Source organism: Procambarus clarkii, chromosome 49 (assembly GCF_040958095.1).
Source record: "Procambarus clarkii isolate CNS0578487 chromosome 49, FALCON_Pclarkii_2.0, whole genome shotgun sequence".
Lineage (NCBI taxonomy): Eukaryota > Metazoa > Arthropoda > Malacostraca > Decapoda > Cambaridae > Procambarus > Procambarus clarkii.
This window is the reverse complement of record NC_091198.1, coordinates 24,801,148-24,817,036: the sequence shown is the minus strand read 5'-3', so window position 1 is coordinate 24,817,036 and position 15,889 is coordinate 24,801,148. Positions and strand designations below refer to the sequence as shown.

Below are 15,889 nucleotides of genomic sequence, written 5' to 3'. Positions count from 1 at the left end.
AGCATCAGGGCTTAATTGAAATAGGAGTTCTCCAAAACTCATTTTCGTACTTTTAAGGTGAAGAAAAGAAGTGATTTACTATAGAGTGTATTACACTTATTTGTATAATTTGCACGACGTACAAATTATACGTCGTGCAAATTATACAAATATATATATATATATATATATATATATATATATATATATATATATATATATATATATATATATATATATATATATATATATATATATATATAGGGGGGTACCACCACTGGTGTAATTATAGGGACCCACAGCCTCAGAGAAGGGAACACAGAGCACTCAGGGAAAAACTTGACATTTAACTCTGAATACGAAAGAGTGTTCACTTCTCCTACCACCCCCTTTTTTTTTATTATGATGTACACTTTATTATGCAAGGTTATACAGTTACATATCTGATTTTATACAAAAAATGAACATTAAGAGGACACAAGAAAAAGTTCGCTTCCTAGAGGCTGTAGATTTCCTCGAACTCCTCCGACGCCGGGCAGGAACCGAGGATGCAGCGGGCATTTCCCCTCTGGATCGCGACACTGAGGCGCTGAAAGAGAAAACTTGCTGCTCTAGGGTCTCTTGTGGTGTCAATGAGCTTGGAACCAAGATCCTTAAGAAACCTTCTTGCACTCTCACCCCATGGGCCTAGGGTCTCAGACCCTATTGGAACGAAATTGTACCTTTGATCTAATTGCCTGTACTTGACTGACTTTTGTTTTTCTCTGTGTGTCGCTGCGGCTCCTGCCGTGCCGGCAGAGAGGGTGATGTATGTCGTTGCCAGGGTGGATACGCAAGTATAGTCCCATGCTAACTGCCTGCCACCCTTCCACGGACGCAGTGTGATTCCGTCTGGTCGGCCGGCAAAGCTAACAGAGTCACGGTTCAGTAGGTGTATATATATATATATATATATATATATATATATATATATATATATATATATATATATATATATATATATATATATATATATATATATATATATATATATATATATATATATATATATATATATATATATATATATATATATATATTAGTATATTTTGGTAGCAGTCTTTCCTGTAGACATATATTATTAAATATGACCGAAAAAGTAAGATTAATAATTCTAACACGAATTTTCTCGATCTTTCTTATGTTTCTTTTCACTGTTGATGGTAATTCAAAGATCAATTCTCCAAAATTCATTTTTATTTCTAGTCTGACGCGACACTTGAGCGCGTTTCGTAAAACTTATTACATTTTCAAAGACTTTAGTTTACAAACACACAACTGAAACTGAATAGAGCTTACATATCTTCGAGGTTTATATCTACATTTGGGTGAGGTTAAAAACTAACTTTCAACAATGGGTATTCAATGGGTATTAAATTCAAACACAAGACAGAACACGAAACAATGGATATTTGAATGGAAGTAATTGTAGAAAGCCTATTGGTCCATATTTCTTGATGCTTCTATATTGGAGCGGAGTCTTGAAGTGGGTAGAATATAGTTGTGCATTAATTGGCTGTTGATTGCTGGTGTCGACTTCTTAATGTGTAGTGCCTCGCAGATATCTAGCCGCCTGCTATCGCTGTATCTATCGATGATTTCTGTGTTTTTTGTTAAGACTTCTCTGGTGATAGTTTGGTTGTGGGAAGAATATAATCTCTTCCTACGTCACGTAAAGTCACGTAAGTGACGGTAAAAAATATGATTTTTGAAAAACTGTTTTTCATGTGATTTTCATGTGAGGGAAATCTCTGAAACCTCTTGGCCGATTTTACGGTAAATTTTTACTTTACCGGAACACACTTGTTCCCCTGCACACAGAAGTGTGAACACACTTGTTCCCCTGCACACAGAAGTGTGAACACACTTGTTCCCTGCACACAGAAGTGTGAACACACTTGTTCCCTGCACACAGAAGTGTGAACACACTTGTTCCCTGCACACAGAAGTGTGAGCACACTTGTTCCCTGCACACAGAAGTGTGAACACACTTGTTCCCTGCACACAGAAGTGTGAACACACTTGTTCCCTGCACACAGAAGTGTGAACACACTTGTTCCCCTGCACACAGAAGTGTGAGCACACTAGTTCCCTGCACACAGAAGTGTGAACACACTTGTTCCCTGCACACAGAAGTGTGAGCACACTAGTTCCCTGCACACAGAAGTGTGAACACACTTGTTCCCTGCACACAGAAGTGTGAGCACACTAGTTCCCTGCACACAGAAGTGTGAACATACTTGTTCCCTGCACACAGAAGTGTGAACACACTTGTTCCCTGCACACAGAAGTGTGAACACACTTGTTCCCCTGCACACAGAAGTGTGAGCACACTAGTTCCCTGCACACAGAAGTGTGAACACACTTGTTCCCTGCACACAGAAGTGTGAACACACTTGTTCCCTGCACACAGAAGTGTGAACACACTTGTTCCCTGCACACAGAAGTGTGAACACACTTGTTCCCTGCACACAGAAGTGTGAACACACTTGTTCCCTGCACACAGAAGTGTGAACACACTTGTTCCCTGCACACAGAAGTGTGAACACACTTGTTCCCTGCACACAGAAGTGTGAACACACTTGTTCCCTGCACACAAAAGTGTGAACACACTTGTCCCCTGCACACAGAAGTGTGAACACACTTGTTCCCTGCACACAGAAGTGTGAACACACTTGTTCCCTGCACACAGAAGTGTGAACACACTTGTTCCCTGCACACAGAAGTGTGAACACACTTGTTCCCTGCACACAAAAGTGTGAACACACTTGTCCCCTGCACACAGAAGTGTGAACACACTTGTTCCCTGCACACAGAAGTGTGAACACACTTGTTCCCTGCACACAGAAGTGTGAACACACTTGTTCCCTGCACACAGAAGTGTGAACACACTTGTTCCCTGCACACAAAAGTGTGAACACACTTGTCCCCTGCACACAGAAGTGTGAACACACTTGTTCCCCTGCACACAGAAGTGTGAACACACTTGTCCCCTGCACACAGAAGTGTGAACACACTTGTTCCCCTGCACACAGAAGTGTGAACACACTTGTTCCCTGCACACAGAAGTGTGAGCACACTTGTTCCCTGCACATTTAAGTGTGAGCACACTAGTTCCCTGCACATTTAAGTGTGAGCACACTAGTTCCCTGCACATTTAAGTGTGAGCACACTAGTTCCCTGCACATTTAAGTGTGAGCACACTAGTTCCCTGCACATTTAAGTGTGAGCACACTTGTTCCCTGCACATTTAAGTGTGAGCACACTAGTTCCCTGCACATTTAAGTGTGAGCACACTAGTTCCCTGCACATTTAAGTGTGAGCACACTTGTTCCCTGCACATTTAAGTGTGAGCACACTAGTTCCCTGCACATTTAAGTGTGAGCACACTAGTTCCCTGCACATTTAAGTGTGAGCACACTAGTTCCCTGCACATTTAAGTGTGAGCACACTAGTTCCCTGCACATTTAAGTGTGAGCACACTTGTTCCCTGCACATTTAAGTGTGAGCACACTTGTTCCCTGCACATTTAAGTGTGAGCACACTAGTTCCCTGCACATTTAAGTGTGAGCACACTTGCTCCCTGCACTTGGAGGTGTAAACACACTTGTTCCCTGCACTTACAGGTGTGAACAAACTTGTTCCCTGCACATAGAGGTGTGAGCACACTTGCCTCTACCGCCGAGGTTCTCCTCACAACTTAACAGGTGAAGTGCGACAGTGACATGTTCACTCATCACCCTTAAGTGAGGCATCTCTTACAGGACTCAAGTGTCCCTTATACCCGAACGCAGAGATAGTCTGTGTTAGAGGAGCTGTGATATCTTGATGCGGTATACTTTGTTGGGCTTCGTTATAACTTGCTGTGGTCTGCTGTGTTGGGTTTCGTTATAACTTGCTGTGGTCTGCTGTGTTGGGCTTCGTTATAACTTGCTGTGGTCTGCTGTGTTGGGCTTCGTTATAACTTGTTGTGGTCTGCTGTGTTGGGCTTCGTTATAACTTGTTGTGGTCTGCTGTGTTGGGCTTCGTTATAACTTGTTGTGGTCTGCTGTGTTGGGCTTCGTTATAACTTGTTGTGGTCTGCTGTGTTGGGCTTCGTTATAACTTGTTGTGGTCTGCTGTGTTGGGCTTCGTTATAACTTGTTGTGGTCTGCTGTGTTGGGCTTGATCACACATGAGCCCAAGCCACTCAGCCACACATGAGCCCAAGCCACTCAGCCACACATGAGCCCAAGCCACTCAGCCACACATGAGCCCAAGCCACTCAGCCACACATGAGCCCAAGCCACTCAGCCACACATGAGCCCAAGCCACTCAGCCACACATGAGCCCAAGCCACTCAGCCACACATGAGCCCAAGCCACTCAGCCACACATGAGCCCAAGCCACTCAGCCACACATGAGACCAAGTCACTCAGCCACACATGAGCCCAAGTCACTCATCCACACATGAGCCCAAGCCACTCAGCCACACATGAGCCCAAGCCACTCAGCCACACATGAGCCCATGCCACTCAGCCACACATGAGCCCAAGCCACTCAGCCACACATGAGCCCAAGCCACTCAGCCACACATGAGCCCATGCCACTCAGCCTCACATGAGCCCAAGCCACTCAGCCACACATGAGCCCATGCCACTCAGCCACACATGAACCCAAGCCACTCAGCCACACATGAGTCCAAGCCACTCAGCCACACATGAGCCCATGCCACTCAGCCACACATGAGCCCAAGCCACTCAGCCACACATGAGCCCAAGCCACTCAGCCACACATGAGCCCATGCCACTCAGCCACACATGAGCCCAAGCCACTCAGCCACACATGAGCCCATGCCACTCAGCCACACATGAACCCAAGCCACTCAGCCACACATGAGTCCAAGCCACTCAGCCACACATGAGCCCATGCCACTCAGCCACACATGAGACCAAGTCACTCAGCCACACATGAGCCCAAGTCACTCAGCCACACATGAGCCCAAGCCACTCAGCCACACATGAGCCCAAACCACTCAGCCACACATGAGCCCAAGCCACTCAGCCACACATGAACCCATGCCACTCAGCCACACATGAGCCCATGCCACTCAGCCACACATGAACCCAAGCCACTCAGCCACACATGAGCCCATGCCAATCAGCCACACATGAGCCCATGCCACTCAGCCACACATGAGACCAAGTCACTCAGCCACACATGAGCCCAAGTCACTCAGCCACACATGAGCCCAAGCCACTCAGCCACACATGAGCCCAAACCACTCAGCCACACATGAGCCCAAGCCACTCAGCCACACATGAACCCATGCCACTCAGCCACACATGAGCCCATGCCACTCAGCCACACATGAACCCAAGCCACTCAGCCACACATGAGCCCATGCCAATCAGCCACACATGAGCCCATGCCACTCAGCCACACATGAGCCCATGCCACTTAGCCACACATGAGCCCATGCCACTCAGCCACACATGAGCCCATGCCACTCAGCCACACATGAGCCCATGCCACTTAGCCACACATGAGCCCAAGCCACTCAGCCACACATGAACCCATGCCACTCAGCCACACATGAGCCCATGCCACTCAGCCACACATGAACCCAAGCCACTCAGCCACACATGAGCCCATGCCAATCAGCCACACATGAACCCATGCCACTCAGCCACACATGAGCCCATGCCACTCAGCCACACATGAACCCAAGCCACTCAGCCACACATGAGCCCAAGCCACTCAGCCACACATGAGCCCATGCCACTCAGCCACACATGAGCCCAAGCCACTCAGCCACACATGAGTCCAAGCCACTCAGCCACACATGAGCCCATGCCACTCAGCCACACATGAGCCCAAGCCACTCAGCCACACATGAGTCCAAGCCACTCAGCCACACATGAGCCCATGCCACTCAGCCACACATGAGCCCAAGCCACTCAGCCACACATGAGCCCAAGCCACTCAGCCACACATGAGCCCAAACCACTCAGCCACACATGAGCCCATGCCACTTAGCCACACATGAGCCCAAACCACTCAGCCACACATGAGCCCATGCCACTTAGCCACACATGAGCCCATGCCAATCAGCTCGCTCCTTGCGTTGATGTGTGCCAAGAGTGGATAAACGTCCTAATTCTTACGTTTTCATTCAAACGTTTTTATTCTTATATACACATTTTGGTAGAACAATATTAAATGAATGATACAAAATGTATATTAAATCCAGTAATATTTATTCATGCAAGCAGTTTTTAAACTGATAATTTGTATTAGTTAAGTAATCTCAAAGACACAAATACATGACCGGAGTAAACCAACAAAATTTGAGATATTTTAATTAGATTTACACCTCACAAAATTAGAATTATTGTATTTATCTTTTTATGACAAAAATACAATGCTACATATATCAAGATATTAAAGACGTAACTGACTGCTAGTAGTGGGCGTGCAGGCTTCATATTGACTGCTAGTAGTGGGCGTGCAGGCTTCATATTGACTGCTAGTAGTGGGCGTGCATACTTCATATTGACTGCTAGTAGTGGGCGTGCAGGCTTCATATTGACTGCTAGTAGTGGGCGTGCATACTTCATATTGACTGCTAGTAGTGGGCGTGCATGCTTCATATTGACTGCTAGTAGTGGGCGTGCAGGCTTCATATTGACTGCTAGTAGTGGGCGTGCAGGCTTCATATTGACTGCTAGTAGTGGGCGTGCAGGCTTCATATTGACTGCTAGTAGTGGGCGTGCATGCTTCATATTGACTGCTAGTAGTGGGCGTGCAGACTTCATATTGACTGCTAGTAGTGGGCGTGCAGGCTTCATATTGACTGCTAGTAGTGGGCGTGCAGGCTTCATATTGACTGCTAGTAGTGGGCGTGCAGGCTTCATATTGACTGCTGGTAGTGGTGGTGTGGGTCTCCATATTGACAGCTAGTAGTGGTGGTGTGTGTGTCTCCATATTGATTGCTGGTAGTGGTTGTGTGGGTCTCCATATTGACTGCTAGTAGTGGTGGTGTGTGTGTCTCCATATTGACTGCTGGTAGTGGTGGTGTGGGTCTCCATATTGACTGCTAGTAGTGGTGGTGTGGGTCTCCATATTGACTGCTGGTAGTGGTGGTGTGGGTCTCCATATTGACTGCTGGTAGTGGTGGTGTGGGTCTCCATATTGACTGCTGGTAGTGGTGGTGTGGGTCTCCATATTGACTGCTAGTAGTGGTGGTGTGGGTCTCCATATTGACTGCTGGTAGTGGTGGTGTGGGTCTCCATATTGACTGCTGGTAGTGGTGGTGTGGGTCTCCATATTAACAGCTAGTAGTGGTGGTGTGGGTCTCCATATTGACTGCTGGTAGTGGTGGTGTGGGTCTCCATATTGACTGCTAGTAGTGGTGGTGTGGGTCTCCATATTGACAGCTAGTAGTGATGGTGTGGGTCTCCATATTGACAGCTAGTAGTGGTGGTGTGGGTCTCCATATTGTCAGCTAGTAGTGGTGGTGTGGGTCTCCATATTGACAGCTAGTAGTGGTGGTGTGGGTCTCCATATTGACAGTAAGGTGTTTTACAACCTGGCTGAAATGTTGAGGGAGCTGCCCGAGGCTTGTACCTCACATGCTTCATGGCAGTTCAGTGATTCAGAACAGTAAGTTGTGTCGAAAATTGTGATGAGTCGCACACGAGTTTTCCTTAGTTCTGGTTATTTTTCTTTCGGGAACTTGTTTCCACAACTCAAATTTTGTAGACTTGAAATTTATGGATCATCTTTAGATCCGAGTCCTCCTGTAGTTCCTCTTGTTCTATTTCGTCAGCAGATGATTCCGTAAGCAGAGGGTCGGCAATTGGACAGCCATCATTAATCACATCAACCATGAAGGGATTTACAAGAATGGCACATCAGGGCTTCAACTTTCAAAATTTCGTAGCCAGGTCATCAAACCTGGCTAGGCTATTATAAAGCGTTTTATATATTGTTTATTTAGTATATATTGTATAATATATTGTTATTTAGCTGAATTTGTAATTTGTATTTTTTTCAAAATTAGGAAATGTATTTACTCTCTTACTGAGACCTGAGAAGTGTCTGATGTTTCTTGACAACATTTTCTGAATTTTGTTTATTTTATTCTGAACGTCGACAATTGTTTAAGATCAGTCATGATCTTATCTGTCCCCTGGAGCGGCAAGTTGAGAGTCTGTAGATGATTCATGACATCAGTAAGGAACATCAGATCTTGCATCTATTCATCGTTTTCCAGTTGAGGATTGCATCTTTTATTTTCTTTAAGAAGCGCAATAATAGTCTCCAACAGATCCACGAACCTACTCAAGACGTTGCTGGCTGACCGCCGCCTCACAATGGAGTAGAAAGAGTTTATCCACACGCTCCAAGTCTTCAATAACATTTCTGAACCGTCGGTGGGTCTTCCCATTTGTGCGTACGAAATTGACAATTTCAAGGACAGCTTTCATAACATCTTCCTTCTTGAAGAGTATCTGGCTGCCAGGTGTTCAAGATGAATAGTGCAATGTTCGGGGAGAAGCTCAGGTAAGCTGGGATCACTTTTCATAAGTGCAATTAATCCTACATTTTCCCCACCATTACAGATGCTCCATCTGTTACAACGCTGACGAGTTTATTCAGTGGAACATCAGCATTTCTTAAGGTTCTGTCAAGCGCATTTTTAATGTCTCTACCACGAGTTGTTTCTTTTAATGCCACTAATTGCAACATCTCTTCTTTCACATCAGAGGAAACATAACGTACACAAATTGGCAGTTGTGGGCTGTCCTGTTGACTCGTCAAAGAGCTAACTAAATACAAGAGATTTTTTTAATCATTTTGCATTTTGTGTGCAACCTGAGCAGGGATCTGAGAGATACGCCACTCTGCAGTGAGGCGTGAAGCTGGTGTTGGGGATTCGTGTTCATATAATCGTCATCAGAATATGGGTGTTTATCACGAACAATATTTCATGATAGAACACAACTGGCTTCAGTCGTTGTATCGGCTGCCTTACTGAACACTGTCAACAGTGCCTGATGACTGTTTATTGATGATCTGAACTCATTTAACGTATTTTTCCTCAAGTCTGATTAAGGTGGGTAATAATACGAAACATTTTAGTGATTCGTTTCATAGTGGCGTTTCAAGTTACTGGCTTTGTAAATGAGTGGCACTTGGCAGATAAGGGCTAAAGTTTACCTCCTTTAACTGTGGCTGGAAACTCTTCCTCCCACACTAGCTGATAAATTAGTTTCCTTCTTTGTATTTTCCTTTCTGACAATTTGTTGAAGGCATCTTCCTTTACAAAAGTTTTCACACTAAATAAGATCAATATATGCAGTGTACCAGCGAGGTCTGCACAGTTCCACGTATGCACTTACACTGACCTCCCTTCCCTAGGTGTCGCAACTCTTTATACAGCCGCACGTTTCTTGCTCTAGATTCGTGTCGGAATTTCTTTCTAGAATATTCAAATTTCTAGAAATTTTCACGGGCCTCGGTTTGGCTGTCTATGTATGTACAACGCTGTACGTAGCCACTAAAGCGTTGTACAATGCCGCCAGAACGCTGTACAATATCGCCTGTGCTGTACAGTGTCTCCACAGGTTATCTTGAGATGATTTCGGGGCTTAGTGTCCCCGCGGCCCGGTCCTCGACCAGGCCTCCTTTTTGTTACACCCCCCCCCCCAGGAAACAGCCCGCAGCAGCTGTCTAACTCCCGGGTAGCTATTTACTGTTTGCTAGGTAACAGAGGCATCAGTATGAAAGAAACATTTTGCCCATTTGTCTCTGCCTCCACCGGGGATCGAACCCGAGACCTCTGGGGCCAGATTCACGAAGGTACTTACGAATGTTTTTCTTCTTAGCGCCTTCGTGGCGGCTATGTCGGTATTCAGTTAGCTACACTAAGAAGAAAAACCTTTGTAAGTTTGGTCCGCCATCTAAATGTGCTGTCGACCACTCGTAGCTTTACGTAAACTGGATATAACTAATTTATTTATTTATTTATTTATTTTTTTTTTTGAGATATATACAAGAGTTGTTACATTCTTGTACAGCCACTAGTACGCATAGCGTTTCGGGCAGGTCCCTGGAATACGATCCCCTGCCGCGAAGAATCGTTTTTTCATCCAAGTACACATTTTACTGTTGCGTTAAACAGACGCTACAGATAAGGAATTGCGCCCAGTAAATCCTCCCCGGCCAGGATACGAACCCATGACATAGCGCTCGCGGAACGCCAGGCGAGTGTCTTACCACTACACCACGGAGACTGACTGTTTTCTCTACTACATAACAATGGGATCGATTTTAAGATTTTGGAACATAAACAAAAGATTATAGCTGGTGAATCTCGTAAAGAGGAGTCCTTCGTGTTAGTTATATATGCATTCTCTGCTTGAAACTTAAAGTAAATATGTCTTTTATGATATTATAATTAGTTTTATAATAGCAAGATATTATACCAATAGTTATTAAGTAAATGAACACTGGTGAACATGAAATATGAGAGAAGGTGATGAGCCCTGCCTGATGGGATCATTTACTATCACTAAATGCCCCTGTTCACCTAGTAGTAAGGGTGTACCTTAGCTATGCATACCCATTTCTAATTTATTTAGTTTGGTTTTATTTTAAAATTAAATCTGGGTAGGACTTAAAATAAAAATATGCTGCACAAATGATGTTAGGTAAGGAGAAGGGTGATAACGTCAAAAACTTTATTCATTGCATACTTAAAGCTATAATTATGACTATATGGACTATTAAAAAAGAGAGAGGGAAGTAGGGGTCCAAGACCTCTTCCTGTTACTCAATTTGGCTGTGTGTAACCAAACTAGAAGTGCTCTACAAATCAAGGGACCCAGAATGTGGAATGACCTCCCGAATCCTGTCAAAGGCTGTACCTCTCTCAACCAGTTTAAGAGTAAAACCAAGTACTACCTAATTAACTCCATGTAACCTACCTTACCCCCTAAATGTCAACCCATGTCTTGCTATTTTTTAAACAATGCTGTTTGTTCACTAACGTGTACAATTGCTGATTTCTGCTATGTTACCCCTCGTTTTTTTTTTTTATTCCTTCTTTCAACACAATTTATACCTAATGCTGATTACAATTAAGTTTAAGTTAAAGTGTTTTTCCCCCACACCTTATCCGAAATGCTATGAGTATTAGTGGCTTTAGGTATTGTATGTACAGTACTAGCTCTGTCTATAAATCCAACATTATGTTTGCAAATCAACTGTATGTTATTTTCCTGAATAAAATTTATTTATTATTATTTATTTATTAATCAGTAAGTATTAAAAGAAGGCACCAAGCTGGGAAGGCTATGTAGCACCATTGTGTGTAACAATAAACTATTTTTTTTTTTAACAAATAATGCACCTCTTTGGTAAAACAAATCTTGTCAGCTCTAAAAATATTGATGCTGTTATTTATATAAAAAATATAATGAAAAGATATGACTGGTTTATTTTTATCCTATCTTTTTGTACTGTACAGTATATCCAAGGAAGTGAAGAATTGAGACATATGCACAATTTAATGAATGATTTAAAAATGATTAGCATGGATTAGCAGTTCAAAAGAAATATGACAATTACATATCAACATGAGATCTTAATGATCCATGGTTAACATGATTTAATAAGGATAATTCAGTACTTGTTATAATACAAACTATAATTTAAAATCTTTATTACTGATGTACTATTTTATTATTAAGAAGCTTAGGTATACACAGCAATGTGCTGCTACCCTACTCTATATGGAATATTACACAGTGTAGATAAAAAACTAGCTATAAGTTTATCTAATACTCCCATCTCACAGGATGGTTAGACATATATGGAGTAAAGGTAGAAAATACCAGCCTCAGTACAAAAAACAAGTCAACTCTGACTAAACAACACTTCGCGATTTTCACAAGAGGTAAGCACTAAATCATGTAAACATTATATTATAATTACCCTTACCAGTTTCTACAAGACTCCTCTCAAACAATATATTTTTTAACATGTTTAGGTATACGCAGCAATGTGCTGCTTCCCTATGGACCACACAGTGTAGATCAAAAACTAGCTACAAGCTCATCCATCATCCTCACCTCACAGGATGGCCAGTCATACATGGAATTAGGAGAAAACAAAATACTTAATGCTGATCTATTAGCCTCCACTGGCAAAATCTGGGTGCAGCACAAGAATATCTTCCAATATTCCTGAGTGTATGAAGTAATTACAGAGCTCAAAGTACCTCATACCATTTGGTATGAAGCCACTGATAACAGGGCAATCACAGATATAGTGTTGGAGAGTATGTTCTCTCAAGTAGAGCTGAAAACAGTTTTTTTCTACCAAGAGGGTTATAAACCCATAGAACCACCTACCCGCTGAAGTCGTAAATGTCAAATTCCAGCTAAAAAATATAATTAAGATAATTGGCGGGCCCTTTAACAAGCCGCCGGATTTCTGTCCTCTTCGAGGTCACTAGATAGTTAGTGGCCTTGGGTAAATTCAGCAAATATATACAATAATTGTCAGCGCATCTTCCGAGCAACAAGGACAGCTACACAGTATCTCTTAGAATTACGTAGGTAAACAACAAATGTAACATATTTGTTTACTGTAATGTCGGTGCTGGCTGTAGAAGTTGAAAAAACAAAGTTTTACTTCGAAATATACTAATTTTATAAGAAAATCCGACGTAAATAGGAGGCAGTAGAGCTCCGATAAGCCAGCGCTAAATCTTCAATATGAAGAATGTTGCTGCTCTCTGATTGGCCAAACGAAACACAGTAGTGACCTCTATCGACACGCAGGTGAACCAGACCCAAAACCCAAATATCTTCCTAAGTGGACCTACCTGAATTGCATCTAAGCATCTTCTTATAGCATACTTAGGAACCTTCGTAGCAAACCTACTTACGAAGAAATACATGGAGCTTCGTGAATCTAGGTCCAGGATTACGAATCCGAAGCGCTGTCCACCTAGCTGTCAGGCGCCCCTGACCTAGAGCGCTATAATGACCACACACAGTCACACGAGACCTCCAGAGTGACTGTTCGCTATTGTTGCAACCTAAACAGTATATCAAGAGTGCAAGATCGTTCCAGTGAAGGTAAGAAAGTCTTATCCAAGCATTTACAAATATCAAAGACTGTTCATTACCTGTGGTACCGAGACCTGGTGCAGCCTCTTGAGGATAAAACCAAGAATGGAGTTTCTCAGAGCGTGAACGCATTGAAGAAAGCCTACAATCTTCATACACGGAAGTTGTTAGTGGATTTCTGGGAACAATTGAGATTATACGAATATCACAAAGATTGTTTTGTGTTTTAAGATTGTTCTACGCGCTGTTGAGGGCGATAAGTAAGAGAAAGATTTGGCTACTGGGTTTGAAATAACAATTTTAGAAACATTACATATAACATTTTTTATATAATATTCCAAGTGCAATTCGTTAGATATGGATCTGATATTTGTTATAGATAGATCATATCTATCACTAATGCAAACTCACTTTTGAAATATGTACGGAAATATTTGGAAAGCAAAATGTTATGAGAACAATGGTGGCTAAAGTTATTTACTTCAATCTTCTTATCTGACTGAGCTTTATGATATCTCAGTGTTAAAACATCTCCCCGTTTAAGGTGAGAAATGTTGGGAATAACAGGAATACGAAGAACATATACGGCACGCATAGACACGATGAAACATATTTCTGGGTCGTCTCAAACCGCTCAGACTGTGGTGCTCTCGTGACAGGAGACGATAAAGGGTGATCACGACGGAACATTCTTCCTGAGGTTATCTTGAGATGATATCGGGGCTTAGCGTCCCCGCAGCCCGGTCCTCGACCAGGCCTTCTTTTTGTTACACATCCCCATGAAGCAGCTCGTAGCAGCTGTCTAACTCCCAGGTACCTATTTACTGCTAGGTAACAGGGGCATCAGGTTGAAAGAAACATTTTGCCCATTTGTCTCCGCCTCCACCGGGGATCGAACCCGGAACCTCAGGACTACGAATCCTAAGCGCTGTCCACCCAGCTGTCAGGCGCCCATATACTCAAAGAGTATAACATACTCTTTATATAACTCATACTCATACTCAGTATATACTGAAAAGTCAGGTCTCACATATGCACAATAAAATAACATCTATACCATAGCGATGAATTTGGTAGGAAATCCAGAGCAGACCTAATAGCGAGTAGAGGCTATGGGCATATGAAGGTTAGAAGCCTGCGTCAGTAAGAGGCTCCTAAACTCGACCGATTTTCAACGTCATTCCAAAAGCCACAGAAGTCGAGACTGTCCTAATCAAAGCTTCACCTACAGTTTTACAAAACATATTTCATGCCAGCACAATGTCTAAGTGGAGAGCACGATTGTAACATTCAAAATGACTACCACCGAAGTCAAAACAGCCGCCAGTAATGTTTCCAGAGCCCAGTGCGCAGGGAAACTGCATTATCCTGCTAGCTCGCTGTAATTAATACCACTCCATCTACTAGTTGGGATCACGAACGCATTGACTAGACCTAATCCACAGTGAGAGAGAGCACTAAAGATTCACACACACAGACACCACATACTGAGAAACAAGGTCACTCTGTTAATAAACAACAATAAAACACTAATAAATTACAAAACGAAGACGAGGAGGCCTGCGCCACACTTAAGTAGAGACACACAATACATAACATACAGCAGTTTGTGTCATATGATGGTCACATCCCCTCTCCATAACCTGCACTCTCTACACCCCTCTGCACTAGGCTTCCAGCGCTCTCTACACCCCTCTGCACTAGGCTTCCAGCGCTCTCTACACCCCTCTGCACTAGGCTTCCAGCGCTCTCTACACCCCTCTGCACTAGGCTTCCAGCGCTCTCTACACCCCTCTGCACTAGGCTTCCAGCGCTCTCTACACCCCTCTGCACTAGGCTTCCAGCGCTCTCTACACCCCTCTGCACTAGGCTTCCAGCGCTCTCTACACCCCTCTGCACTAGGCTTCCAGCGCTCTCTACACCCCTCTGCACTAGGCTTCCAGCGCTCTCTACACCCCTCTGCACTAGGCTTCCAGCGCTCTCTACACCCCTCTGCACTAGGCTTCCAGCGCTCTCTACACCCCTCTGCACTAGGCTTCCAGCGCTCTCTACACCCCTCTGCACTAGGCTTCCAGCGCTCTCTACACCCCTCTGCACTAGGCTTCCAGCGCTCTCTACACCCCTCTGCACTAGGCTTCCAGCGCTCTCTACACCCCTCTGCACTAGGCTTCCAGCGCTCTCTACACCCCTCTGCACTAGGCTTCCAGCGCTCTCTACACCCCTCTGCACTAGGCTTCCAGCGCTCTCTACACCCCTCTGCACTAGGCTTCCAGCGCTCTCTACACCCCTCTGCACTAGGCTTCCAGCGCTCTCTACACCCCTCTGCACTAGGCTTCCAGCGCTCTCTACACCCCTCTGCACTAGGCTTCCAGCGCTCTCTACACCCCTCTGCACTAGGCTTCCAGCGCTCTCTACACCCCTCTGCACTAGGCTTCCAGCGCTCTCTACACCCCTCTGCAATAGGCTTCCAGCGCTCTCTACACCCCTCTGCACTAGGCTTCCAGCGCTCTCTACACCCCTCTGCACTGGGCTTCCAGCGCTCTCTAACCCCTCTGCACTAAGCTTCCAGTAATCTAACACAATCACAAATGGTGTGATTTATCTCGCTAGAAAATTAAGAGCTATTAACTAAATCACCGATAGTTGCGTGCTAGCCTTGTCTGCTGTCGGCCCAGCACATGAGCTCTGTCTGCTGTACGGTGAGTTATGTCTGCGTCCCGGAGAGTGTGATGGATCCAGCCTGCAGT

The 15,889-nt window shown here is 44.1% G+C and overlaps 1 protein-coding gene across 1 annotated transcript; it reads right to left on the bottom strand.

The window, feature by feature from the left end:
• Nucleotides 1-6,441: 6,441 nt before the first annotated feature.
• Nucleotides 6,442-6,948, bottom strand: LOC123763337 (prestalk protein-like). The gene has a single exon (XM_045750490.2). It carries the CDS (start codon nt 6,946-6,948, stop codon nt 6,442-6,444), a length of 507 nt encoding a protein of 168 aa, XP_045606446.2.
• Between the last annotated feature and the right edge of the window lie 8,941 nt (nt 6,949-15,889).